Consider the following 13,669-nt stretch of genomic DNA (forward strand, 5'->3'; position numbering starts at 1 on the left):
CTAATCAGTCCAATTAGAGGGGATGAGAGTTCAAATAGGCAGAAAATTACATTCACCTTACGTGACCTAATTATGCTCACAGCCTCATCCCACCAGCTGCCAGACCTACTTGTTCACTGGTTGCTGTGTGTGTTCTTAAGTAAGAGATTTTTGTGAGCTTTGAGTGATTTTTTGTTTTGAAATCTTCCTTATTCTTAATCAAATTTATTACACTGAGAGCTTATTCTTTACTTAATATATCAATCTTGTTTCTGGTCAAATTTAGCATTTCTTGCTTCTCTAATGTAGTTACTGTAATATCAACACAATCATATTAGTCAGACCAATTATTCACAACCAGTATTAAAAAGTTAATAAAGGCTGACGTATTTAAAACAAACAGTATGAGTGCACAATGCCTTCCTCTTCAGTATGAGTGAATTCACGCTGCTTGTTTCACCCTCGTGTCGTCCTGCAGGTCAGAATTGACCAGTTTTAAAGTTTAAAAATGTGGAAAAAATATATATTTTCACAATGAAACTTCTGATGTCCACATTTTCAACATTTTTGGGAAATCTTTGAACATTTTTTGGTGGAAAAAAGAAATGTTAAAAATGTTTCTTTAAGAACATTCGCACGTTTTTATGCTTTTTTATTTTATGTGAATGTTCTTAAAGAAAATATTAGAAGTTTTACTGATATATATGTAATCATTTTAGATATTTTTTGGATTTTTTAAGAGATTTTTACAAATTTTTTGAAAATATTTACAAGAATTTTCTTGCCAAATTTGGGGGATTTAAAAAAAAAAAAAAAACTTAAGGAATTACTGGAATTTTCTTCCCGAAGGTTTAGCAAATTTTCTGAAATTTGGGGGGTTTTTTTGATGAATTTTTGGATTTTTTTCAGAGAAGGAAACTATTTTTTGGTGCTCTTAAATGAGGACAACAGGAGGGTCAAAGTAATCCTGTGATGATAATGAGATTTATAAAGTCAACACATGTAGAGAGAATCTTCTTTTGCACTTTCTCCTGCACTGAAACATACGCTTTGTGCTCTAATCTCCATTTCTCCATAAGGAGAACTGGATTTATGAGGATGCATGTTACTGCCACAGCAGACCGGTCACTCCTCTGCTGTGACATATGGCTTTTGACAGAGGACACGGCTCAGCCATCGGTGGTCAGACAAGCCAATCATGTGAGGGGTTACCAAGAAAAAAAATGGGTGGAAGGCACGTAAGGGCAGAGTCACGTCTGAGACGAACCCTTTAGACAAGACAAGCAGCAGCTGGCAAACTACATCAATCTGTAATCAATGAACCAACTGGTAGATGGGATTATATGCCTAACTGCACAGCTAACCAGTCCATCCCAAAATGACCAGACAGCATCAGCTTGCGTGCATGACCCAATACCAGAGAGAGGCATTATTCTATGCCTCTGACAGTGATTAATCATTCATAACCTGCTCTACACCCAAGCTTTGAGTCTGTCAATACACAGTGACAGGAGCTATATGTCGCCCCTGACAAAGGATGACACCAGAAAATAAAGAATGGAAAAAGCATTTAGCCAATTAAGCTCAATAAAAGTTGCATTAAAGTCATGTAAAAGACTTAGCTTCAGTGCCTGTGAATGCTACACAATTATGCATATTATGTCAGTGGATGTAGATCACTAATGCATCCATGTGTGTTTTTTTGGCTTTTCATATCGCTAGGAAGTTCAGCTAAGATTTGCCTTCATATGTCATAAAAATCTTAATCCAAAAAGTGAGATAAACTGAAGGTAAAATGTAGAATAGAATACCCTTTATTAGTCCCACAACAGGAAATTTGCAATGTCACAGCAGCAAAGTGACAGTAAGAAAAAGCAAGAGAACACATAGATAAATTAAATGTGCTTGTCTTAAAGTAGTTAACTTAAAGTACAAAATAAGGTATAACATTAAAATATTCACGTGAAGAACAAATAAAACAGTAAAACTGAGGACCAGGTAGTCATTCTGATTCAACTTCTACTTATTGTGTTTATCGACTGTGTCTCTGTGCCACAGGAACCTGCTGAATTACAGAATTCAATGTTGGCAGATGGGACGGACAGACAGACAAATTATTCTGTCTGTCTCATTTTCTCGGGCGACTAAACAGATCAATTATTTATTTCACATGTGACCCCGAGTACAGAAGGAGCATTAATGCATTTTATATACTGTGATTCATTAGAAGCATGGCACTGATAAGAGGAGGTTTAAACATTTGCACACCTGCACAAAGTGATGCCCAAAACCTTAATCTTCACACCATCTTGGTCCATATTGTTTCAGAGCCATAATCCCTTAATGTGCCGTTAAAATCCCTCAGGTTACGGACCACACTTACACTTCTGTTGCCTCGGGCTAATCTCAGATTATAGTTCTCATCACATGGTGAGCAATTACATGAGAAGTGAAAGGGAACTTTTTGATGGCTTATGCATCCTAATGAAACCTAATAACCCTAAAGCTGAGCTGCTTTAAAATATTCCATATTTAATTCATAAAAAGTAAGATATGAAGTAACGATATCCACAGACTCATTTCTGAGTGATAGTTCAATAAAACAATGCCTGAGACACAAAATATTTTTTAAAAAAAAGGCAAGAACAGAGAAAAATGCAAAATTTCAGGAGTAAACATTTGAACTTTTAAAACACTGATTGATATATTAATTACTTTTCTATTAAAACTGCATTTATTAATATTCTGTTTAATTGAAAGCTAAATTAAGAGTTCAGTTCTTAATAGTTAAAAGGGGAAATGTGAGTTTAATTGCAAAATGTCCACAATTTTTGTCATAAAAAGTTGGTTTGCATCATCAGCTGTGGTGAGTTGAGCTACCAGATGGTAGACTTTTGGTGTTTGTGACACATGGCACCGAGCGAAGCCCGAGATAATTGGAATTTCATTAAGGTTTTGTTTGTGGGTGTGCAGAGTGTGTGTATATATGCCTGTGTGTGTGTGCGAGTGTGTGTGTGTGTGTGTGTGTGCTGAGAGTGGGTGTTTATGAGTCTGCATGGGTGTGTTTCTCTAAGAGCAATATTGAGGAAGGGGTGGAGGGGGACTCCACCTGCTGCCACCTGTTCATGCGCTCCGCTTTATAAAAGCTGCTCCCTTGCTGTCTCCTGGATCACAGACACCTTGGACTCCTCGGACTGTCCACCACCTGGGGATACAAACATCAGCACAAAGGACACTCAGCTGGACAATAAACAAAGAAGAACCCTTGAAGAACCTGGAAACTAGAAACTTTTATGACAAATCTGTTCATTTGCATCTGAGTGTTTCTGATCTGACTACAGCCACCGGTTTGATTCTTGAAACAGAAACCATGAAGTCCCGTCGACCCAGCTGCACCGACTCTGGATCTGAGTCCTCAGAGCTGGACTCCAAGAGCCCAGAGAAGTACGAGACGGCCACGAGGCGACGGATGGCTGCCAACGCCAGAGAGAGGAAGAGGATGCAGGGTTTGAACACAGCCTTTGATCGTCTGCGTAAAGTGGTACCTCAGTGGGGCCAAGACAAGAAACTGTCCAAGTACGAAACCCTGCAGATGGCTCTGAGCTACATCATGGCCCTGAACCGGATCCTGACAGACACCAGGAGGCACAATGCTCCTCACAGACAGTGGCTGGACCTGCAGTTTGACTGTGTGCAGCCTGAAAACTACTCCTGTCTCATGAGGTACGACTCTCCGGCCGAACAGGACTACATCCACTCATCGTTCTCCTATCAGTTCGACAGCCATCAGGTCCACGCATAAGTTGCTGCCATATGGCAGATGATCAGTCATGTTGTTGGATGTGAGTGACAATGTGAAGATGTTTCCTCCAATCCAGGAGACAGTAAATACATTTGTATTGCATTACTTTCATTTTGTATTTGTTTAGTCTTTGTGTGACAATCGGAGAGGCTTCTGTTTCAGTTTGAAGTCTGTCATTTTTGTTAGAAGACCCGACAGCGTTGAGCAAATTTTTGTTCAAAGTCTAGCAATGAAAGAACTGTAGTGTCTTTACAGTGACCATTAGATTGTACTAAAGATGCGGACAACGGTGTATTTTTATCACTTATTTTGATATGGCCCTAAAATGTTGTGCAATGTTCAACGGATTCTGAGAAAATCATTGTAGTCTCAAAGCACAGTTGAAGTCAAGATGGAACTATTTTTGTCAAAGTGCATGCTTGTAGAGTTGAAAAATAGATGTTATTTTTCACAGACCTCTATTTTGTTTATAGTTTTTCATCAAAAATTAAAATTATTTTGTATGAAAACCAGTTTCTCTTGTTTTTATTGTCTTTTCTGTTAGCTACAGTCATGAGCTTACTGTGATGGTGACCTACTGTATGTGATGGCAGAATTAGCATTTTCATCCTCTGAATATTCATGTTTTTAAAATAGAAACCTGAAAGATTCTAATTCTACTACTCTACTAATTTCTAAATAATCTAGTGAACAGGAGCAACATTTACTGCACAATTTTCTCTTTCAGTAAAATCACAAATCACCGTGTGGTCAAAATAGGGGTTACTGTGGACGTCAAATAATTTACAGCATGTTTTGTCTTGTTTGTGTCAAGTTCTCAGCCAGAGAGAGGACAGGATGGGGAATAAATCGTCCTTTTTGTCCAGAGTCACTGTGCTTTGAGATAAGACACTTCAGCGTCACCGAGGGGGGAAAAAAGCCCAACAACAGACACTATTTTGAGACTCGGTACAATTATTTAACTGGTCTATTCTTACATTTTCTCTACATAAATAACACCCCTTGTGGTTTAAAAGTATTGTACTCTTTGAGTCCGGTACAAGCAGAGATGTACCAGGATGCCATACAAGCAGCGACTGTTGGAGCAACATGGCTACAGATTTAAATGGCCATCGCCAGCCGCTGAGAAGTGATTATTACAGATTTGAATCAGTTTGAAAGGTGGCACAAGCCGCAGCAGATTAAGGAAGCCTGCAAGCCAGATCTCACCACGGCTTCAGCAGGGGAGCAGAAATTAAACTCCATTGTGTGGTAATGGCTGTGTGTAATCGCTCTGTTCAGAGCCGCTGAAGCATGAACGCCCATAGCTGGACCCAAACTCTATCTGCATTAAGTAGGAGACATCTACAGCAGTGCATTAACTTTAATGTCCAAATATGATGACACTAAACATATCTCAATAGCCTGTAGCTTCGGGTGGAACATTTAGATCATATTATGTTCCAATATGTTTGGGTTAAACACTCTACCTGCCCACAAAAAAGCCAACAAATATATAGACTTCTATGTAAATACCAACACGGTCTCACGGGGATTCGTGAAACTGTTACGTAAATTTTTTGTTTCTTTTTCGTGCGCACCAACACGATTTCGTCATGTTTTCGTGCCGCTCACCACGAAATGTTTTTCGTGTTGCTCACAACGAAACCCGCTGTGGTAATCACAGCTGAAAGTGGTTTATACCAGCGGATTCATGACGATCTAAGCTGTCCATCGGCGTATACTGCTTGTGTGATCGCGTTTGCGGCCGCCGGCCGCCGGACATTCTTGAAATTCCTATGCAAATTGGGAAAAAAAAAAAAAAAAAAAAAAAAAAAAAAAAAAGGTAAGTGTACCACCGGGTTATGGTTATGGTTAGGGTTATGGTTAGGGACGATGTCATGCAAAATATAGCGTTGGATTCGCCATGGTTTTACATTAAAAATATAATACACACATTCGTTTGAAATACGTTCTGGGTGGCACGAAAAGTCCGCCGTTTAAAATACATTGGTGCGCATTTCGTGGTGAGCGGCACGAAAAACATGACGAAATCGTGTTGGTGCGCACGAAACCGAAACTAAAACTTACGTGACAGTTTCACGAATCCTCGTGAGATCGGGCTGTAAATACATTACATGAATCAAACCCTAAAAAAGAAATGTAGCTAAAATGTCCATTAGTTTACCTATTAAGTATTTAAGTAGTGTAAAACACTTGAATGGGTGTGTGTTAAGTGTTGCAGGTTTGTTGAAGGTTTGCCTGAAGAACCACAGTCAATAGACGAGGTGCCAAACACTGATACAGATGGTCACGGGGATTCATATGGCACATACAATGCTTGCATACCTAATAAATGTATTCTGACAGTTGGCATGCCAAAAATAAGTAGACAGCAGAGTCAAAAGTGCGTAACAACAATGAGGCAGAGGCCGTCAGTGACACTGCAATTACCCTCCTCATTAATTCAGCCACAAGTGGTGAACAGTTGGTGACAGAGAATATAATCGACATGCAAATAATTGATTTCCTCAATAGGAGCACGTTATTGGATGAGCTGGTAATCAATAGTGACAACAATGTGCTCAGCATGGAAGTAATTGAGAGGGCAAAACAAATTAAACGTCTTTTAACTGCTGAATTATTTAGCCTTCTAACAGTTTAGCTGGATGAAGTACATTTTCACTCATTTTATAGGTGGATATAGTAGAGATTTCTGCTAGAAAGTGAACTTCATAAACTTGTATTTTACGCAGAGGACTGTAAGTGAGATGATCATGGTTTAAAAAGTCTATCTGTCTTGTTCGATGGCACTTATCCAGGTTGTTTTCTCCTGACTAGATCCTTGCTTGTGCTGTATCTACTCTCAGATGTACTTTGGATAAAAGCGTCTGCTAAATGAAATTGTAGAATTGTAGCAAAGTGATTGAATGTTATTTTATCAAATGCACAGTCTAATGAGTTTGAATGTGAGGTAAGCATTGTCCACTAAGAGCCCATATACAGCAGGATACAAGTATGCACAAGCAGCACCTGCCATGACTACCTCACTGTGGTCCCATTACTATATAAGCTACAGCTCTGGACCTGCAGCTCCTCCCTCCATAAAGCCTATGTCATCCACTCTTTATAAACATCTCTCCAGCAGGTGTTCAGAAGCTGCCGAAACGACTGGACATCTCTCTCCTCCCTGATCTAAACATCACCAGTCGATATTCAGAAACACAGGTTTGTCTTGGAGCATGAAGAGCTTCAACAACCGGGCAGAGAGCCACCTGACCGGGCAGGTGGAGCTGGACAACGTGGGTAACGGGGCCTGGGTGAACCAGGGCTACTGTGGCTCCCCTCCACCCCTTCCCAAGGCTGTCAGCACCATCTACAACCCCCAGCCCCTCTACCAGGGCTCCATGGACAGCATGTACAAAGTGGACAGTCCGAGCCCGTTCCCAGAGAAACCACCGTCCACTGATCTGGGTCTGACGGAAAAACGAAGAGGCTGCTGTTCTTTCATCAAAGGTAGGAACACACTTGGACTAGTTTCGAGCTGGATTTCTGGTTTGGATATCAACTGTAAAACCAGTTTCATGAGTATGAATAAAACCCAGCTGAGTCAGGAAACTTTGAGTTAATGTTTCAGTATCCTGTGCCTGTATATTCAACTGATACCATTCAACCTCCATTTTTAACCTAAATTATTACATAAACCAAGCTAAACACACTTTATTTGTTTTCTCTCTTTTGTTTGTGAGACACATTATGATATAATTTTTCAGCCACAATGGAGTGCACTACAAAACTTTAACTTTTACAAATGGTACTTGAATGATCTGAACAGAGCTGCACGGTGGCTAGATTGTTAGCACCGTTGTCTCACAGCTTGAAGATCTACAGTTCATGTGTCGGCCTGGGATCTTTCTGTGTGAAGTTTGTTCTCACCAGGTTCTCTGGCATCCTCCCACAGAACAAAAACATGCTGAGGTTAATCGGTTATTCTAAATCCACTGTAGGTGTGATTGTGAATTTGTCTGTGTAGCCCTGTGACAGTCTGGTGACCTGTCCAGGATGAACCCTGCCTCATCCTAAGTCAGCTGGGATAGACTCCAGCCCATGCAGAGGTTTAAGCCGTGTATAGACAATGGATGGATGATGTAAACCATCTTTCCTCAGGGTCAAAGTTACCTTCTGCATGATAGGTCTTCACAAACTGCACAAAATATACATCCATATCATGATTACATTAAGCCTCGTGTCGTCCTGCGGGTCAAATTGACCCGTTTTAAAGTCTGAAAATGTGGGGGAAAAAAATAAAAAATTCACCTTGAAACTTCTGATGTCCACATTTTCAACATTTTTGGGAAATTTTTTGAACATTTTTTGGTGGAAAAAAAGAAATGTTTACAATGTTTCTTAAGAATATTCACACAAAAAATCACCCAAAATCCAGCGAAATTCGCTGGATTTTGGTTTATTTTTTGTAAATGTTCTTAAAGAAAATATTAGAAGTTTTACTGATATATATGTGATCATTTTAGATATTTTTAGAATTTTTTTAGAAGATTTTTTTTCTCATTTTTTGAAAATATTTACAAGAACTTTCTTGAAAAGTTTCGGGATTTTTTTTTTTAAATACAAATTTTAAGGGAAACTTTTAAAGAAATAGTGGAATTTTCTTCCTGAAGGTTTTGCAAATTTTCAGAAATTTGGGGAATTTTGGGATATTTTCCGAGAAAGAAACAATATTTCTTTGGGTGCCCATAAGTGAAGACAACAGGAGGGTTAACTGATGACTTTCACTGATTTTTTTACAGGGCTGTGGGGCACAACGTTGACCGAAAACACCTCAAACAACAGGGAACTGTTTGTCCGAACCACTATACGGGAGTTACTGGTCTACGTGGTGTTCCTGGTGGACATATGCCTCTGTAAGCTTATCATCATGAACTATGCCAGGCTCTTTGAGTTTTGAAGAAATGCGTTTAATCCTGACACAACTATGTTAGTTAGGCTGACGAAACAGCATTAGCAAGTAATTATTTAAGTCTCTCTTCAGATGCATGCTTTACACTCATTTAAATGCTATGCAGGATTTAATTTATGTCATGAAAGTATGGAAATAACACTGTAATTCCAATTATGTAACAGAGGAGACAAAGTTTCATAGAGTTTTATTACTAAACATATTACAGCCTTATTAGTGGTGAAATATGCATGTTGTTTTTTGTGTCTGTGTTAATTAGCTTATGTCTACTTATGTATCTTTCAAACTAATTTTTACAAACAGTATTTGTTTCCCCTTTGCTTTAGTACAGACAACAGTTGCCCTTTCCCTCTCTAAAAGCCATTGTCCAGCTGAGCATTAGGAGTGAAAGGAGCATGGGGACTGCTCTCTTGCCTTTTAGCGATAAGAGCATTTGGCCTCATCCTTTGTTTCTTTGTCTGCCTTAGATTTACATTGTTTGATGAGGCTATTTGCGTCAGGACAGCATTGCTCTCTCTTCAAACAAATCGCAGCCTCTTATCTGGATCTATTTCATTGTCACATAAGCACTACCAAACAACAAGTCTTGAATGCGGCCTTGCGTGTGAGGTTGTCTTATCTTGGACCGCTGAATGGAGCAACGTTTAGAGTTGAGCCTGAGCAAAGTCAGATAGGAACCAATGACCAGGCGGTAACAATGTGGTTATGTTGTCTTTCAGTGACATACGGTATGACCAGCTCGAGCACGTATTATTACACTAAAGCCATGACGGACTTGTTTGTGAATACAGCCGGTGAAGGCGGGGTCAAGTTTCAGTCCATTAGCACCATGGCTGACTTCTGGACTGTGAGTTTTTCCTTCATATTCACCACAGTGAGACATTACTTATGTAATGAGATCATGAAAAAGAAGTGCAAATCAAACTGCATCCTCTTTCTTTCTATGAACAGTATGCCCAGGGCCCATTACTGGACGGCCTCTACTGGACTAAATGGTACAATAACCAGTCCCTGGACAACAAGGACCAGTCCTTCATCTACTATGAGAACATGCTGCTGGGAGTCCCCAGGATGAGGCAGATCAAGATCAAAAACAACTCCTGCAAGGTCCACAATGACTTCGTAGATGAGATCTCGGGATGTTTTGATGTGTACAACGATAAGAAGGAGGACGACTTCAGTTTTGGTCTCATTAATGGCACTGCGTAAGCTGATCACTGTCCTATACCAGAAGTGAAGCAGTGGTATGCAGCATTCTTCTGAGCTGTTTCTGTGCTTTATTCTTCTGCAGCTGGACCTACCACACAGAGAAAGAAATCAGAGGTTCCTCTCACTGGGGCCTGCTGACCACCTACAGTGGAGCCGGATACTACCAAGACCTGAATCGGACCAAAGAGGAGAGCGCCGACACACTGACAGAACTGCTGGACAACCTCTGGCTGGACCGAGGAACCAGAGCGGTCTTCATTGATTTCTCCACGTACAACGCAAACATCAACATGTTCTGTGTCATCAGGTGAGGAGCGTCGCTGAGAACTTCACCCACTGCTTGGCACCCATCTAATGTTTGATCAATGTTCTCTGCGTCTTTCAGGCTGCTGGTTGAATTCCCAGCAACTGGTGGGGCGATCCCTTCCTACCAGATCAGGACGGTCAAACTGATTCGCTACATCACCACCTGGGATTACTTCATCCTCGGCTGTGAGATGGTCTTCTGTGTGTTCATCCTCTATTACATTGTGGAGGAGATTCTTGAGCTGCGAATACACAAGTTCTCCTACTTCAAAAGCATCTGGAACATACTAGATATTGTTGTCATAATGGTAAGAAAATGTAACTCTTATCTAATTGGAGAACAACTTTTTTTTCTTAGCCTTATAGAAGTACCATTGTTCTCTGTTCCAGCTCGCCATCGTTGCCATCATATTCAATATCTTCCGAACCGTCAAGGTTGACAAGTTGCTTGGAAAACTGCTCGAACAACCTGGTATCTATGCTGACTTTGAGTTTCTAGCGTTCTGGCAAACACAGTACAACAACATGAACGCGGTGAACCTGTTCTTCGCTTGGATCAAGGTAAACTTGGCTTACATTACTTGGCTGGAAATTATTGGGCTCCGGTGCCATTCCCCAGAACATTTCTGTTTCTCATCCTTGCAGGTTTTCAAGTACATTAGTTTTAATAAGACTATGACTCAGCTGTCCTCCACACTGGGTCGATGTGCTAAAGACATCTTGGGATTTGCCATCATGTTCTTCATCGTGTTCTTTGCTTATGCTCAACTTGGGTATTTGCTCTTTGGGACTGAGGTTGAATCTTTCAGCACCTTCGGAAAGTGCATGTAAGTAGTGTTGAAAGCAACAGCAGCGGGAAATATTTCACTAAAATTAGCATTCATACATCAGTCTTTATCATGTTTTTTAACCCCTGCAGCTTCACACAGTTCAGAATTATTCTTGGAGACTTTGACTATGATGCCATTGACCGTGCAAACAGAGTTCTTGGGCCAATCTACTTCATAACTTATGTGTTCTTTGTTTTCTTTGTTCTGCTGGTAAGTCATTCTGCTTCACAACACGCTTGAGTTTGAAATTATTAATCTGAGCAGCTGCATAAAATGTCTTCTTCCCTCAGAACATGTTTCTGGCCATCATAAATGACACATATTCAGAGGTGAAAGAGGAGCTCTCGTCACAGAAAGACGAGCTGCAGTTTACTGACATCATTAAGCAGGTAAAGGCAAATTCAACCAGGTCAGCGTAAAACCAGACACATTTTTGAATAATGGATTACAAGGCTCGATTTTTTTCTTGTAATTCAGAGCTATACGAAGACGTTTATGAAGCTGAAACTTAAAAAAGAGAAAATATCGGATGTTCAGAAAGCTTTACACTCTGGATCTGGGGAAATCGAATTCAAGGACTTCAGGGACGCTCTTAAAGAGTAAGTGAGAAAAGTTAAAAGGAAGCTCATGTGCTCATTTTAGCATTAAAGTCTCACCGCTCTGATGGTTTTGCAGGATGGGACATGCTGATCATGAAATCACTGCAGCCTTCTCACAGTTTGACCGCGATGGGAACCAAATTCTAGATGAGGATGAACAAGACAGGATGAAAATTGAGCTGAAGCAAAAGAGGGTTTGTCTAATACTTGAAATAAATGGCAAGCCAAATGTAATGATTCAGTTTGGATAAGGGCTAAAGTAAATGACTAAGAATTAAAGTGAAATGACAAAGCTGTTTTCTTTCATTTTTGCCAGGATGCTCTTAGTGCTGAACTCAACAATCTTGGGATGAATTATAACAAAGAATTACTTGAGAAGCCCCCTGTCACATCCAACGAGCAAAAGAGTCAGTCCAGTCAAAACTTTGTGGATCGAGAACAGTTTCTAAGGTGGGAAACATCTATGTTTGATTCGTGAAAGATGTTGAAGTAACTGTTTTGAATTTCATCATAATGGACTTCAGCCAGATTCTAAATGACCCTTTTCTCTCAATAACAGACTGGCCAGACAGGTTCTCCAGCTTGAAAGCTCTGTAGCAGGTATCACAGCCAGGATCGAGGTGATTATGGAGAAATTGGGATTACAAGAGAAAGCTAAAGGAAATGAAACAGCAGGGAAACTGCCTGTGCCCAAAAATGATGTGAGTTTTGAGTGCATCAAATATTAAACAGCAAGGACTTGCTTTGCAAAGACTGAAAAGTATATTGAAGCTGTGTAATATGCCTACTACTTTCATTCCAGCAAGTTAGAACTGAGTTTCTTAATTTTATTCTCATGAATACTGAATGATTCATTTTGAAATACCCCTATCCAGAGAGATGAAACCGCCTCAGACGTCCCTGTCCTGGTTTGTGTGGACAGAGAAACGAAGGCCGAGATGTCATCCAGAAAACCAGCCGTTGACTCCAACTCCACATTCGACTGTCGTATGTGATTCACCTGAGAAACAGAGCCGCGATTTATCTGGAGACACAACTACAATGTCCAAATACTTCTGGCTGAAAGCAACAATTAGCTGATGAGATCAGCTAATCATGGTAATATTCAAACTAACACTCATTTAATTGAAATACGTACTGTATACATATTTTTCAAATTCTTTGCTTACTAGGCAAATGCACTAGAGCTAATATTACAAACTGGTTAAAGTTTAAGCTCAGATATATAGAAAACTACAATGTTGTAGGTGAGACCTGACTGTAAATCTATGCATTATTGGTGGAATTTATACATACACCCCCTGTCAAACGTTTTGAGATGGGTTCTAATTTATTTGAATCAGAAAGTGTCTCAAAACTTTTGACAGGGGGTGTATATTTAGCAGTAGGTAAATAAAAGTGAAGCAACATAATCCAATATTAGGCAGTGTATATGCCACTTAACGCCTTGACACCTGAATTTAATTTACAATTAAATGAAAAACGTGTTTGCTTTCCAGCTGATGCTAAAGTAAGTACAGATTGTTAATTTATATATTACATACAGAACATAGAACACAGATAATTAGGTCCTATGACAAACCAGTGCTTGCAAAAGGTTCTGGAGTCCGTACTGAATATGCACAAACCGGCATTGGGGGGATGGACACTATCTCTGCTGCAGTCTGAATGAAAGTGGTGTGTTGCGAATTCGTGACAACAGGCATCAAGGGGTTAATATCTGTCATTTAATGTTTATTATATTCGCATTACAGTTGTTCAAAGCTGTTTATACAGTTCAGTGAAGTGGTTCAACCACTTTCCAATAATACTGCAAATGAGCAAATGTATTAAAAGTATGTGCTGCCCAGGATGTTTAAAATTTAGATGGTACATACATCCAGTTAAACACCTGTTAAATATGTCTTTTACTGTGTCTTGTAGATTTACTCAAAAGACTATTTCACAGTGTACACATGCTTTGCAGTGTATTAGTGCCTAATAAATG

At 39.8% G+C, this 13,669-nt stretch overlaps 2 protein-coding genes and 1 long non-coding RNA gene across 3 annotated transcripts; 2 read left to right on the forward strand and 1 right to left on the reverse strand.

Moving 5' to 3' along the window:
- Positions 1-1,770: 1,770 nt before the first annotated feature.
- On the reverse strand, positions 1,771-12,656 carry LOC110952662 (uncharacterized). The gene is made up of 2 exons (XR_007947140.1): positions 12,548-12,656; positions 1,771-3,184 (listed from the first exon to the last, which is right to left on the reverse strand). It is a non-coding gene; the product is annotated as an uncharacterized LOC110952662 (long non-coding RNA).
- atoh7 (atonal bHLH transcription factor 7) lies at positions 3,191-4,231 on the forward strand. Its single transcript, XM_022196310.2, has one exon. The coding sequence runs from the start codon at positions 3,350-3,352 to the stop codon at positions 3,779-3,781; it is 432 nt and encodes a 143-aa protein (XP_022052002.1). The 5' UTR covers positions 3,191-3,349; the 3' UTR covers positions 3,782-4,231.
- On the forward strand, positions 6,901-13,524 carry pkd2l1 (polycystic kidney disease 2-like 1). The gene is made up of 15 exons (XM_022196298.2): positions 6,901-7,276; positions 8,569-8,682; positions 9,458-9,585; positions 9,690-9,943; positions 10,030-10,254; positions 10,333-10,561; positions 10,644-10,814; positions 10,899-11,080; positions 11,173-11,293; positions 11,374-11,472; positions 11,561-11,682; positions 11,759-11,876; positions 11,999-12,132; positions 12,242-12,383; positions 12,558-13,524. The coding sequence occupies exons 1-15, from the start codon at positions 7,003-7,005 to the stop codon at positions 12,675-12,677; spliced, it is 2,433 nt and encodes an 810-aa protein (XP_022051990.2). The 5' UTR covers positions 6,901-7,002; the 3' UTR covers positions 12,678-13,524.
- The last annotated feature ends 145 nt before the right edge of the window (positions 13,525-13,669 follow it).

This window comes from Acanthochromis polyacanthus, chromosome 15, assembly GCF_021347895.1.
Source record: "Acanthochromis polyacanthus isolate Apoly-LR-REF ecotype Palm Island chromosome 15, KAUST_Apoly_ChrSc, whole genome shotgun sequence".
In the NCBI taxonomy this organism is placed as follows: domain Eukaryota; kingdom Metazoa; phylum Chordata; class Actinopteri; family Pomacentridae; genus Acanthochromis; species Acanthochromis polyacanthus.